This window comes from Amblyraja radiata, chromosome 10, assembly GCF_010909765.2.
Source record: "Amblyraja radiata isolate CabotCenter1 chromosome 10, sAmbRad1.1.pri, whole genome shotgun sequence".
In the NCBI taxonomy this organism is placed as follows: domain Eukaryota; kingdom Metazoa; phylum Chordata; class Chondrichthyes; order Rajiformes; family Rajidae; genus Amblyraja; species Amblyraja radiata.
Genome location: NC_045965.1, coordinates 16,146,519 through 16,161,148, shown reverse-complemented (window position 1 = coordinate 16,161,148; position 14,630 = coordinate 16,146,519). Strand labels below are relative to the sequence as shown.

Genomic DNA, 14,630 nt, shown 5'->3' with positions numbered 1-14,630 from the left:
AGCTCAGAACCCTTCTTCAGACCTTCAGCAGTTTGCGTTTTGCTCAAGATTTCAGTACCTGCAGTCTCTTGTGACAAGTTGAGGTTGTGGCAGTAAATATTTGTTGTTACCGCAAGTATAATAGAAGAGAACTGTAATCCTCCAATTAAAAGTTGCAGCTAAGTGTTGATCAGAATTCTTATAGCAAAGTAGTTATTCTAAAAAGTTCAGAAAGTGATTTATGATATACAAGAACCAAAACCCATTGTGTTTAAATTAAACTCTTGCTGTAAGGAACAGTCTGTTCTTTGGACTTGACTGGAAAAAGGATTAATCAAACAAAACCAACAATCGCAGGCAGGAATATGCAACAGTCATCCCTTGTTAGAACCAATTCAATTCACTTCAGATAATACTATGGGGCAGATTTTCCATTACCCTGCAATCAATAGCTCCCAGCCACTGGGAACCATCCATCATGGGCCCAGGTAGAATCATCCCCCAGGAGCTCAGCTCCAAACCTGTGCCATGGCCAACATCTCAACACAGTTCCACTGCACCATACTAGCCCCAGCAGTCAACGAGGTTTATCCCCGTGGGCTCAACATCGTCAAAGTCATTATTGCTATTGATGGTCTTTGCTCTTTGTTAATGTTCAGAACCATTTGGTATCTTTAAAAATTAATAGCGTGTTCATATAATTTAAAAAAAAAGATTTAACACACACACACACACACTTAAAACCTCAGAAACTAACATAAGCAACAAAATGAATCCCACATTTACCCCCCCCCCCCCCCCCCCCCAATATCTCCTGTTCATTTCGGATGAAGCACTGTATTTATGCCCATGTTTAATCTAATGTGGGGTAGTGAACCATTTTCCAGCCTAAGAGCTGGGAAATCTGCACGTTCACTGCCCTGTTGGACCCCATGAGGAATCCACAGATGCTGAAGAGGGCAGCAATGAATCGAGGCCTGCTGCATTCAGGGCAAGGCAACATTCAGCATGCTGCCTTGGGAGAACAGCCAACATAATCAAGTACTATTTTCACCCCTGTCATTCCTTCTTCTCCCATGTCCCATTGGGTAGAAGATACAAAAGCCTGAAAGCATTTACCGCCAGACTCAGGAACAGCTTCTTCCCCTCTGTTATCAGACTACTGTGAAGTCCTCCCATAGGATGGGGTGTAGTCCCAATTTTCCAACCTTGGAACATTGGACTTTTCCTCTGGAACTATAACTCTACAATGCTGTGAATTGTTTTCTGAACGGTGGTATTTTTCACTTTGGACTACCTGCAGTACTTGTGTACGCCTTAATTGTACTCGTGTAAAGTGTGATTTGATTTCATTGGATAGCATGCAATCAAAAGTTTTTAATTGTACCTCAATATACATGGCAATAATAAACTAGTAACCAATAACTCCAGAATAGCTGCTCTTTCCTGTAACTTGCTGGGTTAAATAGCATGCGGTGTGCCCATAAGCAAAACAACTATGGTGGCAAAATAAACACCTGGCTAACAGACCTTTACAGACATTGAACACATTCAGTGTTCTTGGAGGAAGTGTGGCTTAATGTAATTAAAGGTGGCACAGTGGTGCACAAAATAGGATTGCTGTTTCAAAGTAGCCAAGACCCAGGTTCAATTCTGACCGCAGTCGCAGTTCTGTCTGGAGTTTGCACATTCTCCCAGTGATCGCAAATAGGTTTCTCTCCCAATGCTCTGGTTTCCACACACAGTCAGATTGCTGGTTGGGAGGCTAATTATCTATTATAAGGAGCCCCAAGTGTTTGGAGCGTGGGCAAATCTGGGGGAGGTTGTTGAGAATATGGGGACAATAAAAACACAACTGAATGCGTGATTAGGATAAGTGGGTGGCTGAGGTTCAGCAAGATGATAGGCCTATTCCTGTAACTCCATAACTACATTAATGGGACCAGTTGGCTGTACAAAAGAGGGTTTCTGGCCACAAATCTAGAAATTAACCGGAAATATAATATCCTAGCAGGCTCGAAAGGAGCCAAGCGCTACGAATGTCCAAATGTACTGCAGTGCGAGACAGAGAGAAGGGGGTGTGAATGTGACTGTTGACATCTGTTGACTGTCCACAGGGGTACACTATTTCACAATGCAACAATAAAATAGGTTCCACTGCCAGAAGTGAATGGGTTAGAAAACTATTGAAGGACTTGCTTGTTTACATGGCGTTTCATGTTAAAATGCAAGTAGCTGATTTCAATAACAGAATCAGACAGAGATATTTGTGCTTTCCCTTTGGAAATGTTCCCACCTGTAAATCCATTTTCAAGTAACTCAACTGTAATATGGAAGTTGTAAATGACCACCTGGAATTCATAAATTATGGCATTTTAACATGTTAATATTTGCATGTACACAGATACCAGGCAGGAGAGGGGTAATGTAGTCAAGCTTGTTTACTCAGGCCTGATGGGGGAAGGGATCAGTGCAAAACATAATGCTATATCAAAGGGGAAGCTGACATTGCAATTGTATATGGCTAACAGGTTTACCACTCAGCCAAAGGTAGGCACAAAATGCTGGAGTAACTCAGTGAGACAGGCAGCATCTCTGGAGAAAACCACTCTCTGGGGTTCACTACTCAGCCATGCAAGCACTGTATGTCAAGGCAGGAGTGGCCTGGTCAGTCACCACAAGCTGTACCTCATAGGCTGAGGGATTGAACTCAAGGTGCTCCCTGGTGTGTACAGGGCTTAGGTGGTAACCTATCAGAGTGATAAGGGAAGATATTTTTTACTGTTATCTGCTGCATTCAATATTTTTGCCATTTATTAATAATGCTATTTCATCATAGAATAATAAATACTGCAGAAATAGGGAACTGCAGATGCTAATTTAAAAAAAAAGTAACTAGCGGATCAGGCAGCATCTCCAGTAAACATGGATAGGCGGTGTTTCGGGTCAGGACCTACGCTTTAGTCGTTAAAGATTGGTAGTCGGGATCTTTTCACTATCTGTGGAGGTTCAATCACTGGCTTATTATAAATGTGGGTAGCCATGAGAAGACAACAGTCCCACACTTTGTGACAAAAACAATAAAAGTGAACTGAAATATTGCCTTAATTTGGCACTATTTTACGCTGGGATTAGGGATTTACAGAGATACTTACCCTGCACTCTCAGCCGAATCTTCCCCAGCGCTGTGCCAGTTGGGTTCTGTGCAACACACATATACGTTCCTGTATCCTTCACTGCAGCTCGTGTAATCTGAAGGCCCCCATTAGGTAGGACAGTGTAATCTCCTTCTGCACAAGACATAGTAATACCTTGAGTTGCACCATACTATGCTGAAGCATGATAGTTATTCTTTGGACCTTAGTACAGAAATGCTACTAATTATTTCATTAATTCTGTGATGGTTATCCAAGATTTGAATACAGAAATGAGATGTAGTACTTGCTTAGACACAAAAAGCTGGAGTAACTCAGCGGGTCAGGCAGCAGTAACAATGTCCAAAAAAGTAACAATGATAAAGGAAACAGGCCATTGTTAGCTGTGGCCTAGGTGAACATGAGTATAGACAATGAGACTCAACAAGACGACTTTGAAGCTGGTATAACTTGGGATGGAGAGAGGGGGGATGCAAGGGTTACTTGAAGTTAGGGAAATCAATATTGCTACCAGTGGCTGCCCAAACAAGTTATGAGATGCTGTTCCTCCAATTTGCGTTTGACCTCACTCTGACAATGGTGGAGGCCTAGGACAGAAAGGTCAGTGTGGGAATAGGAAGGGGAATTAAAGTGCTTGGCAACTGGGAGATCAGGTAGGTCCAGATGGACTGAGCGTAGGCGTTCAGCGAAACAATCCCCCAGTCTACGTTTGGTCTCGCCGATTATGCTTGCTTGATGGTTTCAATATCCTGAACACTTGCAGAATTCAGTAAACCGCAGACTTAGACTGGAGTTGAAATGCAGCAGCAAATTTTACCTGCAGTGTTAATGCTGATGCCTTCTTTCTGCCATGTAATCATGGGGTTTGGTGTGCCAGTAGCCTCACATGGAAGAGTAATGGGATTATTCAGAATCACCTCCAGACTGCTGGGCTGGGTTTGAATCACAGGAGGTTCTGGGAGGGAAATCAAATTATTTTCATAAAGAAACATAAAACTTTCAACCAATCAATATATGACATTACACGATGCAAGTACACCACTAGTTTTTCTGATAAGTAGTGGTCTGGCACCTCCTTTAATCCTTTAAATTTAATTAAAATCATTTAATTAGCTAATTAGTTCACCAGCTAGTTTTATTGTTGGAATCAATTCTGAAAAGCAGTGTTTACCTTCATTTGGAACGGTATAGATTAATCAGGGACAGTCTGCATTGTTTTGTTAAGGTAAGATCATATCTGACCCGCTTGACTGATTTGTTTTGAGGAGGGTTGCGAGTTAGTAGAATGCCAAATGGATTTCAGGGAAGTATTTGGCAAGGTGCAGCACAGCAGGCAGGTAAAGAAAAGTGGAAGTGCATGGGATTCATGGCAAATTGGATCCAAAATAGGCTCAGTGGTGTTTTTTGTGACTGGAAGGTTGCTACCAGTGGAATTTCACAAGGCTCAGTACTGGTCCCTTGCATTTTGTTGTGCACACAAATGACTGTAAGGGGCACAACAGAGAATGTTGCAGGTGATCCATATGTTTCAGCTACATGTTTTACAAGGGAGAAAAGGTTTTGGCATCAGGAGGAGAAATGTACTCTGGTCAACTGGGCGGCGAAGTGGCAAAACAAATTTAGTCTAGAATTTAGTGTAATTATTGGGTTTAAATAAATGCAACAAGGAATTTATTGCACATTAATAAATAGGAGGATGTTGAGGGTGTGGAGAAACAAAGGAACCTTAGAATGTATGTTCACAGATGAATGGAAGCAGTAGGAGATTAATAAGGTGGATAAAAAGGCATACAAGAACTTCAGAAGAAAAGAACATAGAAGCAGGTGTAGGTCATTTCACCCCTCAAGCCTGCCATCTGTTTAATACGATCATGTCTGATCTGCCCCAGACCTCATCTTCTCTTTAGTCTCAGTTAATCACATTAAATGTCCCCCATCTTTCAAAAATGTATCTACTTCCTCTTTCAACACCTTCAATGATCCAGCCACTTCAATCCTTCATGATGGAGAATTCCACAGATTCTCTACCCTCTGCAAAAATAAGTTCCTCCACATCTGATGTTTAAATGTTCTAAATCTTCTACCTCTTTGAAACTCTCTTGTTTGAAATTCCTCCACTGGTGGAAACATCTTGGAACCAAAACTGAGAGGCCTGCTAGGAATGTTGTACGCTTCGATCACTCCTTATTCTATGGAGCATCTTAAAAGGAGGAAAGGGGGATAGGGAGGTTGTCTTCAGAGAGGCTTCTAAAAATTAGGCTGCTGAATGTATGGCTGCAAATGGTGGGTTTAATTTGGAGGCTAGATTTGGAAAAGCACCAATATCTTGGAGTTTTTATAGAAGTGGAAGAGATTACAAATAATGCAAGATGTAATATAATGGAGGCATTTGAAAGCTAAAATTTGAGTTTCAAATGTCAGCCTGCAGCTATTGAATGTCAAGGAGCAGGGAGGTGATTGGGGCTTTGGGATTAAGTGAACAAAAAGTAACATCCATGGGTTGCAAATAATCTGGTTCGGTCTGAGAAAAGACAGCAAAAAGTAATTATATTTGATCTGAAAAGTATTCACTCCAATAATTTCTTCTTAATAGAATAAACAGATTCACGTTCCCTGATGAAATTGTTCCTTGGATGATTAAGGAATTTGGCAAGGCTGTGGCTTTTCAACAAAAAAAGAGAAATTAATTTCACAGTGAATTGTGATTTTATTCCTGATAATGCAACTACAACCATATAAATACGTGCCTACCTTGTACACGGAGGTTGATTTGTCTTCGTGCAGTGCCAGCAGCATTCTTTGCAATACACGTGTATCTTCCTGCATGATTGAGCTCAGCAGCACCAATCTCAATTGTTCCTGAATTGGGAAGAAGTTGGCGTGAGATAAAAGATAAATAGATAATTATATTTAATATTTTTGATTTATTGTGTAAGTAAATGACCTGTCACAATATATCATTGTTTGTGAAAATAATTGCAAGGTAATTAGAAATGAAGCAAAATACAAAATATATAAATTTCTCCTTAAAGTTTGAAGTAGATAAAAAAGATGTTTATCAGCAGGCTGACGATCTCTTTCATGTGTCTTTACATGTTAAAATATCCTTCATGTACTCAGCAAACACCATCCACTCTTCATGGCCGTCCGAAGGGGGGGGTGCGTTGGGTGCGACCACACACCCCTTTTTTCCCCCCAGAGTAAGAAAAATGCAACAATTTAAAAAAAAAATTTTTAAATCGGAAAAAAAAATCAGCGTTTCCATTTTGGAAATGGCCAGTTCTCCGTTCTCCCGTCGCCGAGCCGGGAGTGGCTGAATCTGAACCCAGCGGCTGTAACCCCAACACCAGACGCTGCTGCGGCAGGGCCCGCTCCCCTCGCCTCACCGCCGGGGCCCAAGCCATCTCCCGCCCACACCACCCCCGCTGACCCCCGCTGGGCCCACGCCACCCCGACTGGGCCTATGCCACTCCCGCTGGGCCCACGCCACCCCTGCTGGACCCACGCCACCCCCTCTGGGCCCATGCCACCCCCGCTGGGCCTACGCCACCCCAGCTGACCCCCGATGGACCCACGCCACCCCTGCTGATCCCTGCTGGGCCCACGCCACCCCCGCTGGGCCCACGCCACCCCCGCTGGGCCCACGCCACCCCCGCTGGGCCCACGCCACCCCCGCTGGGCCCACGCCACCCCTGCTGACCCCTGCTGGGCCCACGCCACCCCCGCTGGGCCCACGCCACCCCCGCTGGGCCTACGCCACCCCAGCTGACCCCCGCTGGGCCCATGCCACCTCCGCTGGACCCACACCACCCCTGCTGACCCCTGCTGGGCCCACGCCATCCCCGCTGACCCCCACTGGGCCCACGCCACCACCACTGACCCCCGCTGGGCCCACGCCACCCCCGCTGGGCCCACGCCACCCCCGCTGGGCCCACGCCACCCCCGCTGGGCCCACGCCACCCCTGCTGACCCCCGCTGGGCCCACACCACCCCCGCAGGGCCCACGCCATCCCCGCTGGGCCCACGCCACCCCCGCTGACTCCCCACTGGGCCTACGCCACCCCCGCTGGGCCCACACCACCCCCACTGGGCCCACGCCACCCCCACTGACTCCTGCTGGGCCCACGCCACCCCCACTGGGAGGAGATTGATAGATTCTTGATTGATACGGGTGTCGGAGGTAATGGGGAGAAGGTAGGAGAATGGGTTTGAGAGGGAAAGATCTCCCAACTTCTATACTCAATACTCTGGCTGATGAAGGCCAAAGTGCCAAAATATTTTTTGACCACCTGATATACCTGCGACACGACCTTCAAGGAACCATGCAACTATCAACCATTCCTCTGCCCACCTGGCTACTTGATCCAGATCCTGCTGCAATCTTTCACAACCATCTTCTCTATCTGCAAAACTACTCACTTCTGTATCATCAGCAAATTTGCTAATCTTGCCCTGTTCTGTGACGTTTCAGAGTGCTGGAGTAACTCAGCGGGTCATGCTGAGTATATAAGTTGGGAGGTCATGTTGCAGTTGCATAAGAAGTTGGTGAGGCCGCATTCAGAGTATTGTATTCAGTTCTGGGCACCATGTTATAGGAAAGATATCATCAAACTGGAAAGGGTACAATGAAGATTTACGAGGATGTTGCCAGGACTAGAGGGCCAGAGCTATAGGGAGAGGTTGAATAGGCTGGGACTCTATTTCATGGAGCACAGGAGGATGAGGGATGTATAGAGGTGTATAAAATTATGATTTGGATAGATATGGTTGAGTCTTTTGCCCAGAGTAAGTGAATCGAGGAGCAGAGGACATAAGTTTAAGGTGAAGGGCAAAAGATTTAATAGGAATCTGAGGGGTATGTTTTTCACACAAAGGGTGGTAGGTGTATGGAACAAGCTGCCAGAGGAGGTAGTTGAGGCAGGGACTATCACAACATTTAAGAGACAGTTAGACAGGTACATGGCTAGGACAGATTCGGAGGGCTATGGATCAAACGTGGGTAGGTGGGACTAATGCAGATGAGACATGCTGGGCCGAAGGGCCTGTTTCCACACTGTATCACTCTATGACTCTATCTATCTTTCTCTCTCAAACCCATTCTCCTGCCTTCTCCCCATTACCTCTGACACCCGTATCAATCAAGAATCTATGATGTTTCTTCATGGATGAGGACAGGGCTTCTCCACAAGTTTAAGTTCGGAATGGAGGTCAGGTACTTTCTTGACATTACAGGCATGAATTACATTGATAGAAAAGGTTTAGAGGGATATGAGCCAAACATTGTCAAATTGGACTAGCTCAGTTGGCGCATTTGTTTGACATGGGCATGTTGTGCCGAAGGCTCTTTTCCTGTGCTGTATGAGTGTGCTTAAGGGCCCTGGACCCTGGCATCGAAGGACTTCACTCTTCACGCTCGTGATGTGCGCAGCACGCACATTATTTCACATTAAGTTTTTTGTAATCCTGTCATGCCAACCCCCCTTTTTGAAAAGTTTCATACTGGCCTGACTCTTTCATTCATTTGTTCTATATCTCTCTCTATTTCACCATCTATATCTCTCGTTTCCCTTTCCCCCGATTCTCAGTGAGAAGAAGGGTCTTGACCAGAAACATCATCTATTCTTTTTCTCCAGAGATACTATCTGACCCGCTGAGACTACTCCAGCTTTTAATTGGCAACAAAGTGTCACACTCATACAGCACAGGAAAAGAGCCTTCGGCACAACATGCCCATGTCAAACAAATGCGCCAACTGAGCTAGTCCAATTTGACAATGTTTGGCTCATATCCCTCTAAACCTTTTCTATCAATGTAATTCATGCCTGTAATGTCAAGAAAGTACCTGACCCCCATTCCGAACTTAAACTTGTGGAGAAGCCCTGTCCTCATCCATGAAGAAACAAGGAACTGCATATGCTGGTTTACCAAGGAAAGACAGAAAAAGCTGGAATAACTCGGTGGGTCAGGCAGCAACCCTGGAGAACATGGATAGGTGATATTTTGGGTCAGGATCCTTCTTCAGATTGATTGCAGGGGTGGGGAAAAAGAGAGCTGGAAGAGTGGCGGGGCAGGACATAGCATGGCAGGCCATAGGTTAACACAAGCAAAGGGGTTTTGATGGGCAGATGGTTGGACAAAGGCCAGAGATGAACACACACAATGTGTGAGACAAAGTGATTAGAGGATTGCAAATTGTGAAGCTGGAGAATTGATATCATGCCAATTGTTTAGGAATAGAGGTGGATGTGGAGGGGATTGATGGGTGCAAGGTCAGCCAGGGCTCAGGGGAGGGGGGGGGGGGGATAGAAAGGGGAGTTTATGGGGGAGAAAGCGGAGGGGGGGATGTTTTGTAGATATTAGCTAAGGTTGGAGAATTCAATGTTCCTACCGTTGGGCTATAAGCTACCCAATCGGAATATGAGATGCTGAGCCTTCAGCTTGCGTGTGGCCTCAACCTGGCAATGGTGAAGGCCCAGGACAGAAAGGTCAGTATGAGAATGGGAAGGGGAGTTAAAACGGTTAGGAACCGGGAGTTTCAGCAGGCTTTGGAGGAAAGAGCACGTGTTCGGCTAAACGATCACCGAGTCTACACTTGGCCTCTCCGCTGTACAGGAAGCCACATCAGGATGCAGTAGATGAGGTTGGTGGAGGGTGCATGTGAACCTCTACAAAATACCTTGCCCTCACTTTTCTTTACTCCTCCCACCACACACACTGCCCCCCTCCCCTTCCCTGAGCCATGATTGAACTTGTTTCTGTCTCTTCCCTCTCCCCTCCATTCCTAAACAATTCGCACCTTGTCAACCCTCTACCTTTACAATTTGCAACTCCCTGATCCTTATATCTCGCACCTTGTGTGTGTTCATCTATGGCCTTTGTCCAACCATCTGCCCATCAAAACCCCCCTCATCTTTGTTCACCTATAACCTGCCATGCATTGTCCCGCCCCTCCACTCCTCTAACTTTCTTTCACCCCACCTTTGCATTCAGTCTGAAGTAGGGTCCCGATCTGAAAGGTCACCTATCTATATACTCCAGGGATGCTACCTGGCTCGGTGATTCACTCCAGCATTTTGTGTCTGTCCTTATCCATAACTATTTAAACAATAATAGAACCATTATTGTTGGTCTCAATAGGCTTGTTCACTAAAACTTTAGTCATTTGCCCAGCCCAATTCCCAAAGAGTAGGATAAGCTGTGTCCCTCTTCCTTGTGGGGTACTCTATATATTGTCTGAGAAAACCTTCTTGAACACACTTAACTAATTCTAAAACACTTAACTATCTAAAACCTTAGTGCAATGGCAGTGCCAGAATATACTGGGAAAGTTAAAATCCCCTAAGATCACCCATTAGTCTTGCAGCCGTCTGATGGATAAAAATAAAAACATTATGTTGGAAGCACCCTAGAGATAACATCCCACTTGTTCCGAGAGTTAGTATTTCAGAGATGTTAAATAAAGTTTCAAGTATAGTTCTGTGACTCAATGATTCCATGAAAGTTCAAAGTGACAGGGTGACTGGAGGTTGGGAGGTCTCATTTGCCAACCATACTGATGGATTTTGTGAAGCAGTCACCCTAGTGTGAAGGGGACCATATTGTGAGTGGGGAATACAGTTTATAAATTAAAAGATGTCTGTGTAAATCACCCTATCATCTTGAAGGGAATGAAGGAGTAAAAATGCATCTCCAGTGTTTGCAAAGCTTTATTGTGGGAAGGAGAAGGAGTGATATAGGGATAAGCAAGGGAGCCAGAGAGGAAATGGACAAGGCAAATGCTGAAAGGTAGCGAGAGGGATCATGGTGGAGGTGCAGAAGATAATTTGTTGCATATGAAGGCTAGTGGCCAGGGAGGTGAGAGCAAATGGAACTATCATAATTTGGGATGGGAAGAAGCAGGTTAAGGTTTCTGCAGTAGTCCTTAGTTTTATGGTTAATATTGGCTGATGTCTTATCCCCAGAAATAGAGGTGCTAGGGGCGCAAAGATCAGAGAGGGACCACGAAAGCGAGGCAAGAATAGACATTGGAAGTAAAATCATGGAATTCTCCTTTTTAAGAAATGGGACTGATAAAATAATAACTTTTTGGCAACTGAGGAAAAGATGAATATCATGATTATCTTTAGTTGGACACATAATCAGTTCTGATAAATGGTAGCCCAATTTTCTCTTTTAGATGTTGCCAGTCATGCTGTACATATTTTAAATTTCCAGACATACGAGATAAGTGCTCACGCAATTACCTGTGGAGAGAATGAGGTAGCCTTCACCTTGAGCTGGTAGCCTGAGCCCATCTTTGGTCCAGTGAATGCTTGGTTCTGGGACGCCAGAAGCAGTGCAGGTAATGATGGCTGGTGCCAACCGTGTTACCAATAAATCTGTCGCTTCATCCGCAATTGACGGAGGAACTAAATAGAAAGACAGTTAAAGACCAATAGGTCTACTGAATACCATAATCAAACACAAAGACAACTGACACTCTTGTAAATAGGCTTTATTTGTAGGCTTCAATGTTAGTGAACCTAAGCTCCAAATACAAGACTCCTATCACTAACATGTCCATTTTCTCTCTGACATGAATATTGACATGATACCAATGCATTGCTGAAATCCATATTTTTTCCATGGTTAGAATGAACAAGTTTTCATTAATTAGGAATTAAGCTTCACTTAACCTGGAAAAAACCCGAAAACCCCCCCCCCAAAAAAACAACACACACACACACACACACACACACACACACACACACACACACACGACTTGCAGAAGTCTTTTTATTCTCATTCAAGATTTTTAACTCATTATTCCAAATGCAGAAAAAGATTAAATCCCAGCAAAGTATCAACGTAGATAAAGGAATCCAACACCAACAGATAGAATTCACACTGATAGATTATGTTTGTGAAGGGGAACCAGCTAAAACTATGATTTGTGCAATAGATGTCATGGCCTGATACACCGTGCACACAGGAATTTCAATTCAGCATTATTTAGTATGGTAGTTCGAGTGTGGATGAGGGTGTAACATTTACATAAAGTGAATAGGTTGACAGCTGTGCCAATGTAAAGCACAAAACAATGTATTAAACAGCATTGTGCTATGAATGAATATTAAGCTTTCCAATGTGAAAAATCAGCTGCACCATAATTTAAGAGTTCACCTTGTACAGTAAGTTGGATAACTCTTTGATCTTCCCCTGCATAATTCGAGACTTTGCAGTCATAATGCGCAGTGTCTTCTACAGTCGGTGAGATGATTACAAGAGAACCAGAGGAAAGCAGTCTAAAGAAAAAATAATCAAAAAATGATCAAATGGTAAACCTTTTCTTTTATCTCATTGCTTTGGTTACTTGATTTTATTTCTTGTACACTTTTTTTTAGTTTAGTTTAGAGATATAGTGCGGAAACAAACCCTTCAGCCCACTGTCCACGCCAACCAGCGATCCCACACACTAGCACTATCCTACACACACTAGGGACAATTTACCAAAGCCAATTAACCTACAAACTTGTACGTCCTTGGAGGGTGTGTGGAAACCGGAGTTCCCAGACAAAACCACGCAGGTCACGAGGAGATCGTACAAACTTCATATAGACAGCACTCGTAGTCAGGATCAAACCCGGGTCTCTGTTGCTGTAAGGCAGCAACTCTACTGCTGTGCCTCCATGCCACCCTAATGCTCAAAATATGGATTTAATTTTTCATGATTAATCTTTCCACTCAACAGGCTGCTGCATAATTGCATCCTCCTTCAAGCGGAAAGAATGGGTAGCCTAGTTTCACGACTCCGCAACCTCAGGCAGAGTTTCACGGTCTTTCTCCAATGTTTCTGGACTTCTGCAGTACTGAGCATGTTGACACGCTTAGAGTAAGAGTATCCAAACTACAATCTAGTCTCTATACCTGTGATACCCAATCTTGACAATCCCAATCATCTACCCATAAAAAGCAGGGCGTGCACAACACTCCCACAAGGCTATGAATGCCGAATGGCATGTGGACCATTCGTCTTGTAGTCGAGTCGGCAATAAAGGAGGGAGAAATGGGTCAAATTTTAAATGCCTCTAAACATGCATAACTACTACTTGTTGCACTCAACCAGAGGCCAAAAAATATGAATAGCTCTGAATGATCAGATTATATCTGTTTATCCAACAAATCATAATGCAACATTATGATGCTAGGTAGTAATTCAAAATTATTGTCAAGTTGCCATTATGGTTTAATACCCCTCCAAAGTAACATTTTTGCTACTACAATAATAATAAAATGACAGAGGAGTTTTGGCATTCTGGGCAAGAGAAGACCAAACTATAATTTTAAAGTGATGATAAAACTGGTACTCCTTACATCTGGAATTTGTAAACCTCTAATATCTATCCACTGTATCATTTATGAATTTAATCAATCCAATTTTGATAACTATTCCTGCACCTGGCAAGCACCTGATTTCTGGAACATTCTCTCTGTCTCTGTACTTCACCATCAAGCTTTAAATAAAACCTCTCTCTTTGCCCTACTCTTTGGTCCAAGGTTTGACGGGGCCTATCACCTGTCCCTGACATGCAACAATTCCATGGTTTCATCATTGCCTGAAGGTTTTAGCTGTTGCCAGCACTCGACGGCAGTTTCAGTATCAAGACTACATAAATGGAAACTTGTTTTAGTTTAAACTTACAGGAGATCTGAGGAACAATCTTTTCAGCCCAAAGCTGTTTGAAATCTGGAACACACTTGCAGACTCAATAGTAGAGTCAGGTACTCTCCCAACATGTAAGAAATATTTAAATCAGTAAAGCATAGTTGGATAGAGAATAAGTGCTGGTATATAGGATTATAGATAGGTACTTAATGGTTGGCATGGACCTGGGTGAGCTGAAGGTCCTGTTTCTGTGCTGTATGGTTTTATGAAACTTATCAGTAAAACTTGGCACCAAATATATTGTTGTAATAATATAGTCAATGCTAATAATTATTTTTAATGGCAAATTCATTCAATACATCCAATTGGATGATTTCAGGAATTACAGTTTTTTAGGATAATAGTATGTAATCACCTGTATATATTCTGATGATGATCAGTGTTGAGCAGTCGCCCATTCCTCTTCCAGCTGACTGTAGGCTTTGGGATACCAGATGCTTCACAAGCCAGAGTGGTCTGCACATTGACTAGAACAGTGATATTGTTGACGTCAGGAGCAATGGATGGAGGAACTGGAAGAGATCAGGGAAAATGTTTCTTACTTGGACAAAAATGACTGTTAACTTTACCTAATTAATGCCCAAATTCATCTGTGTGGCTCAGTTGGCTGAATAGATACGTTTGGGCTGTTGGGTTTTGATAATTGAAGATCAATCATGAACAATAGGATGGTAATTTAACATGTACATTTCATCCATATTTGCCTCTGAATTGGAAGAGAATATGAGATATTGAATGTAGGCGGCTTTGTTTTGCATTTATTATACAAGGCAATTAACTAGGAATACATT

The 14,630-nt window shown here is 43.6% G+C and overlaps 1 protein-coding gene across 2 annotated transcripts in view; it reads right to left on the bottom strand.

The window, feature by feature from the left end:
- Window positions 1–14,630, bottom strand: part of hmcn1 (hemicentin 1) — a 402,484-nt gene that overhangs the window by 61,088 nt on the left and 326,766 nt on the right. For both annotated transcript variants that reach the window (XM_033028175.1, XM_033028176.1), the window contains exons 75-80: window positions 14,195–14,351; window positions 12,297–12,418; window positions 11,378–11,542; window positions 5,886–5,993; window positions 3,952–4,089; window positions 3,135–3,269 (exon numbers count right to left, since the gene is read on the bottom strand). In XM_033028175.1, the coding sequence (XP_032884066.1) occupies window positions 3,135–3,269; window positions 3,952–4,089; window positions 5,886–5,993; window positions 11,378–11,542; window positions 12,297–12,418; window positions 14,195–14,351 (825 nt within the window). The remainder of the gene's footprint in view (window positions 1–3,134; window positions 3,270–3,951; window positions 4,090–5,885; window positions 5,994–11,377; window positions 11,543–12,296; window positions 12,419–14,194; window positions 14,352–14,630) is intronic.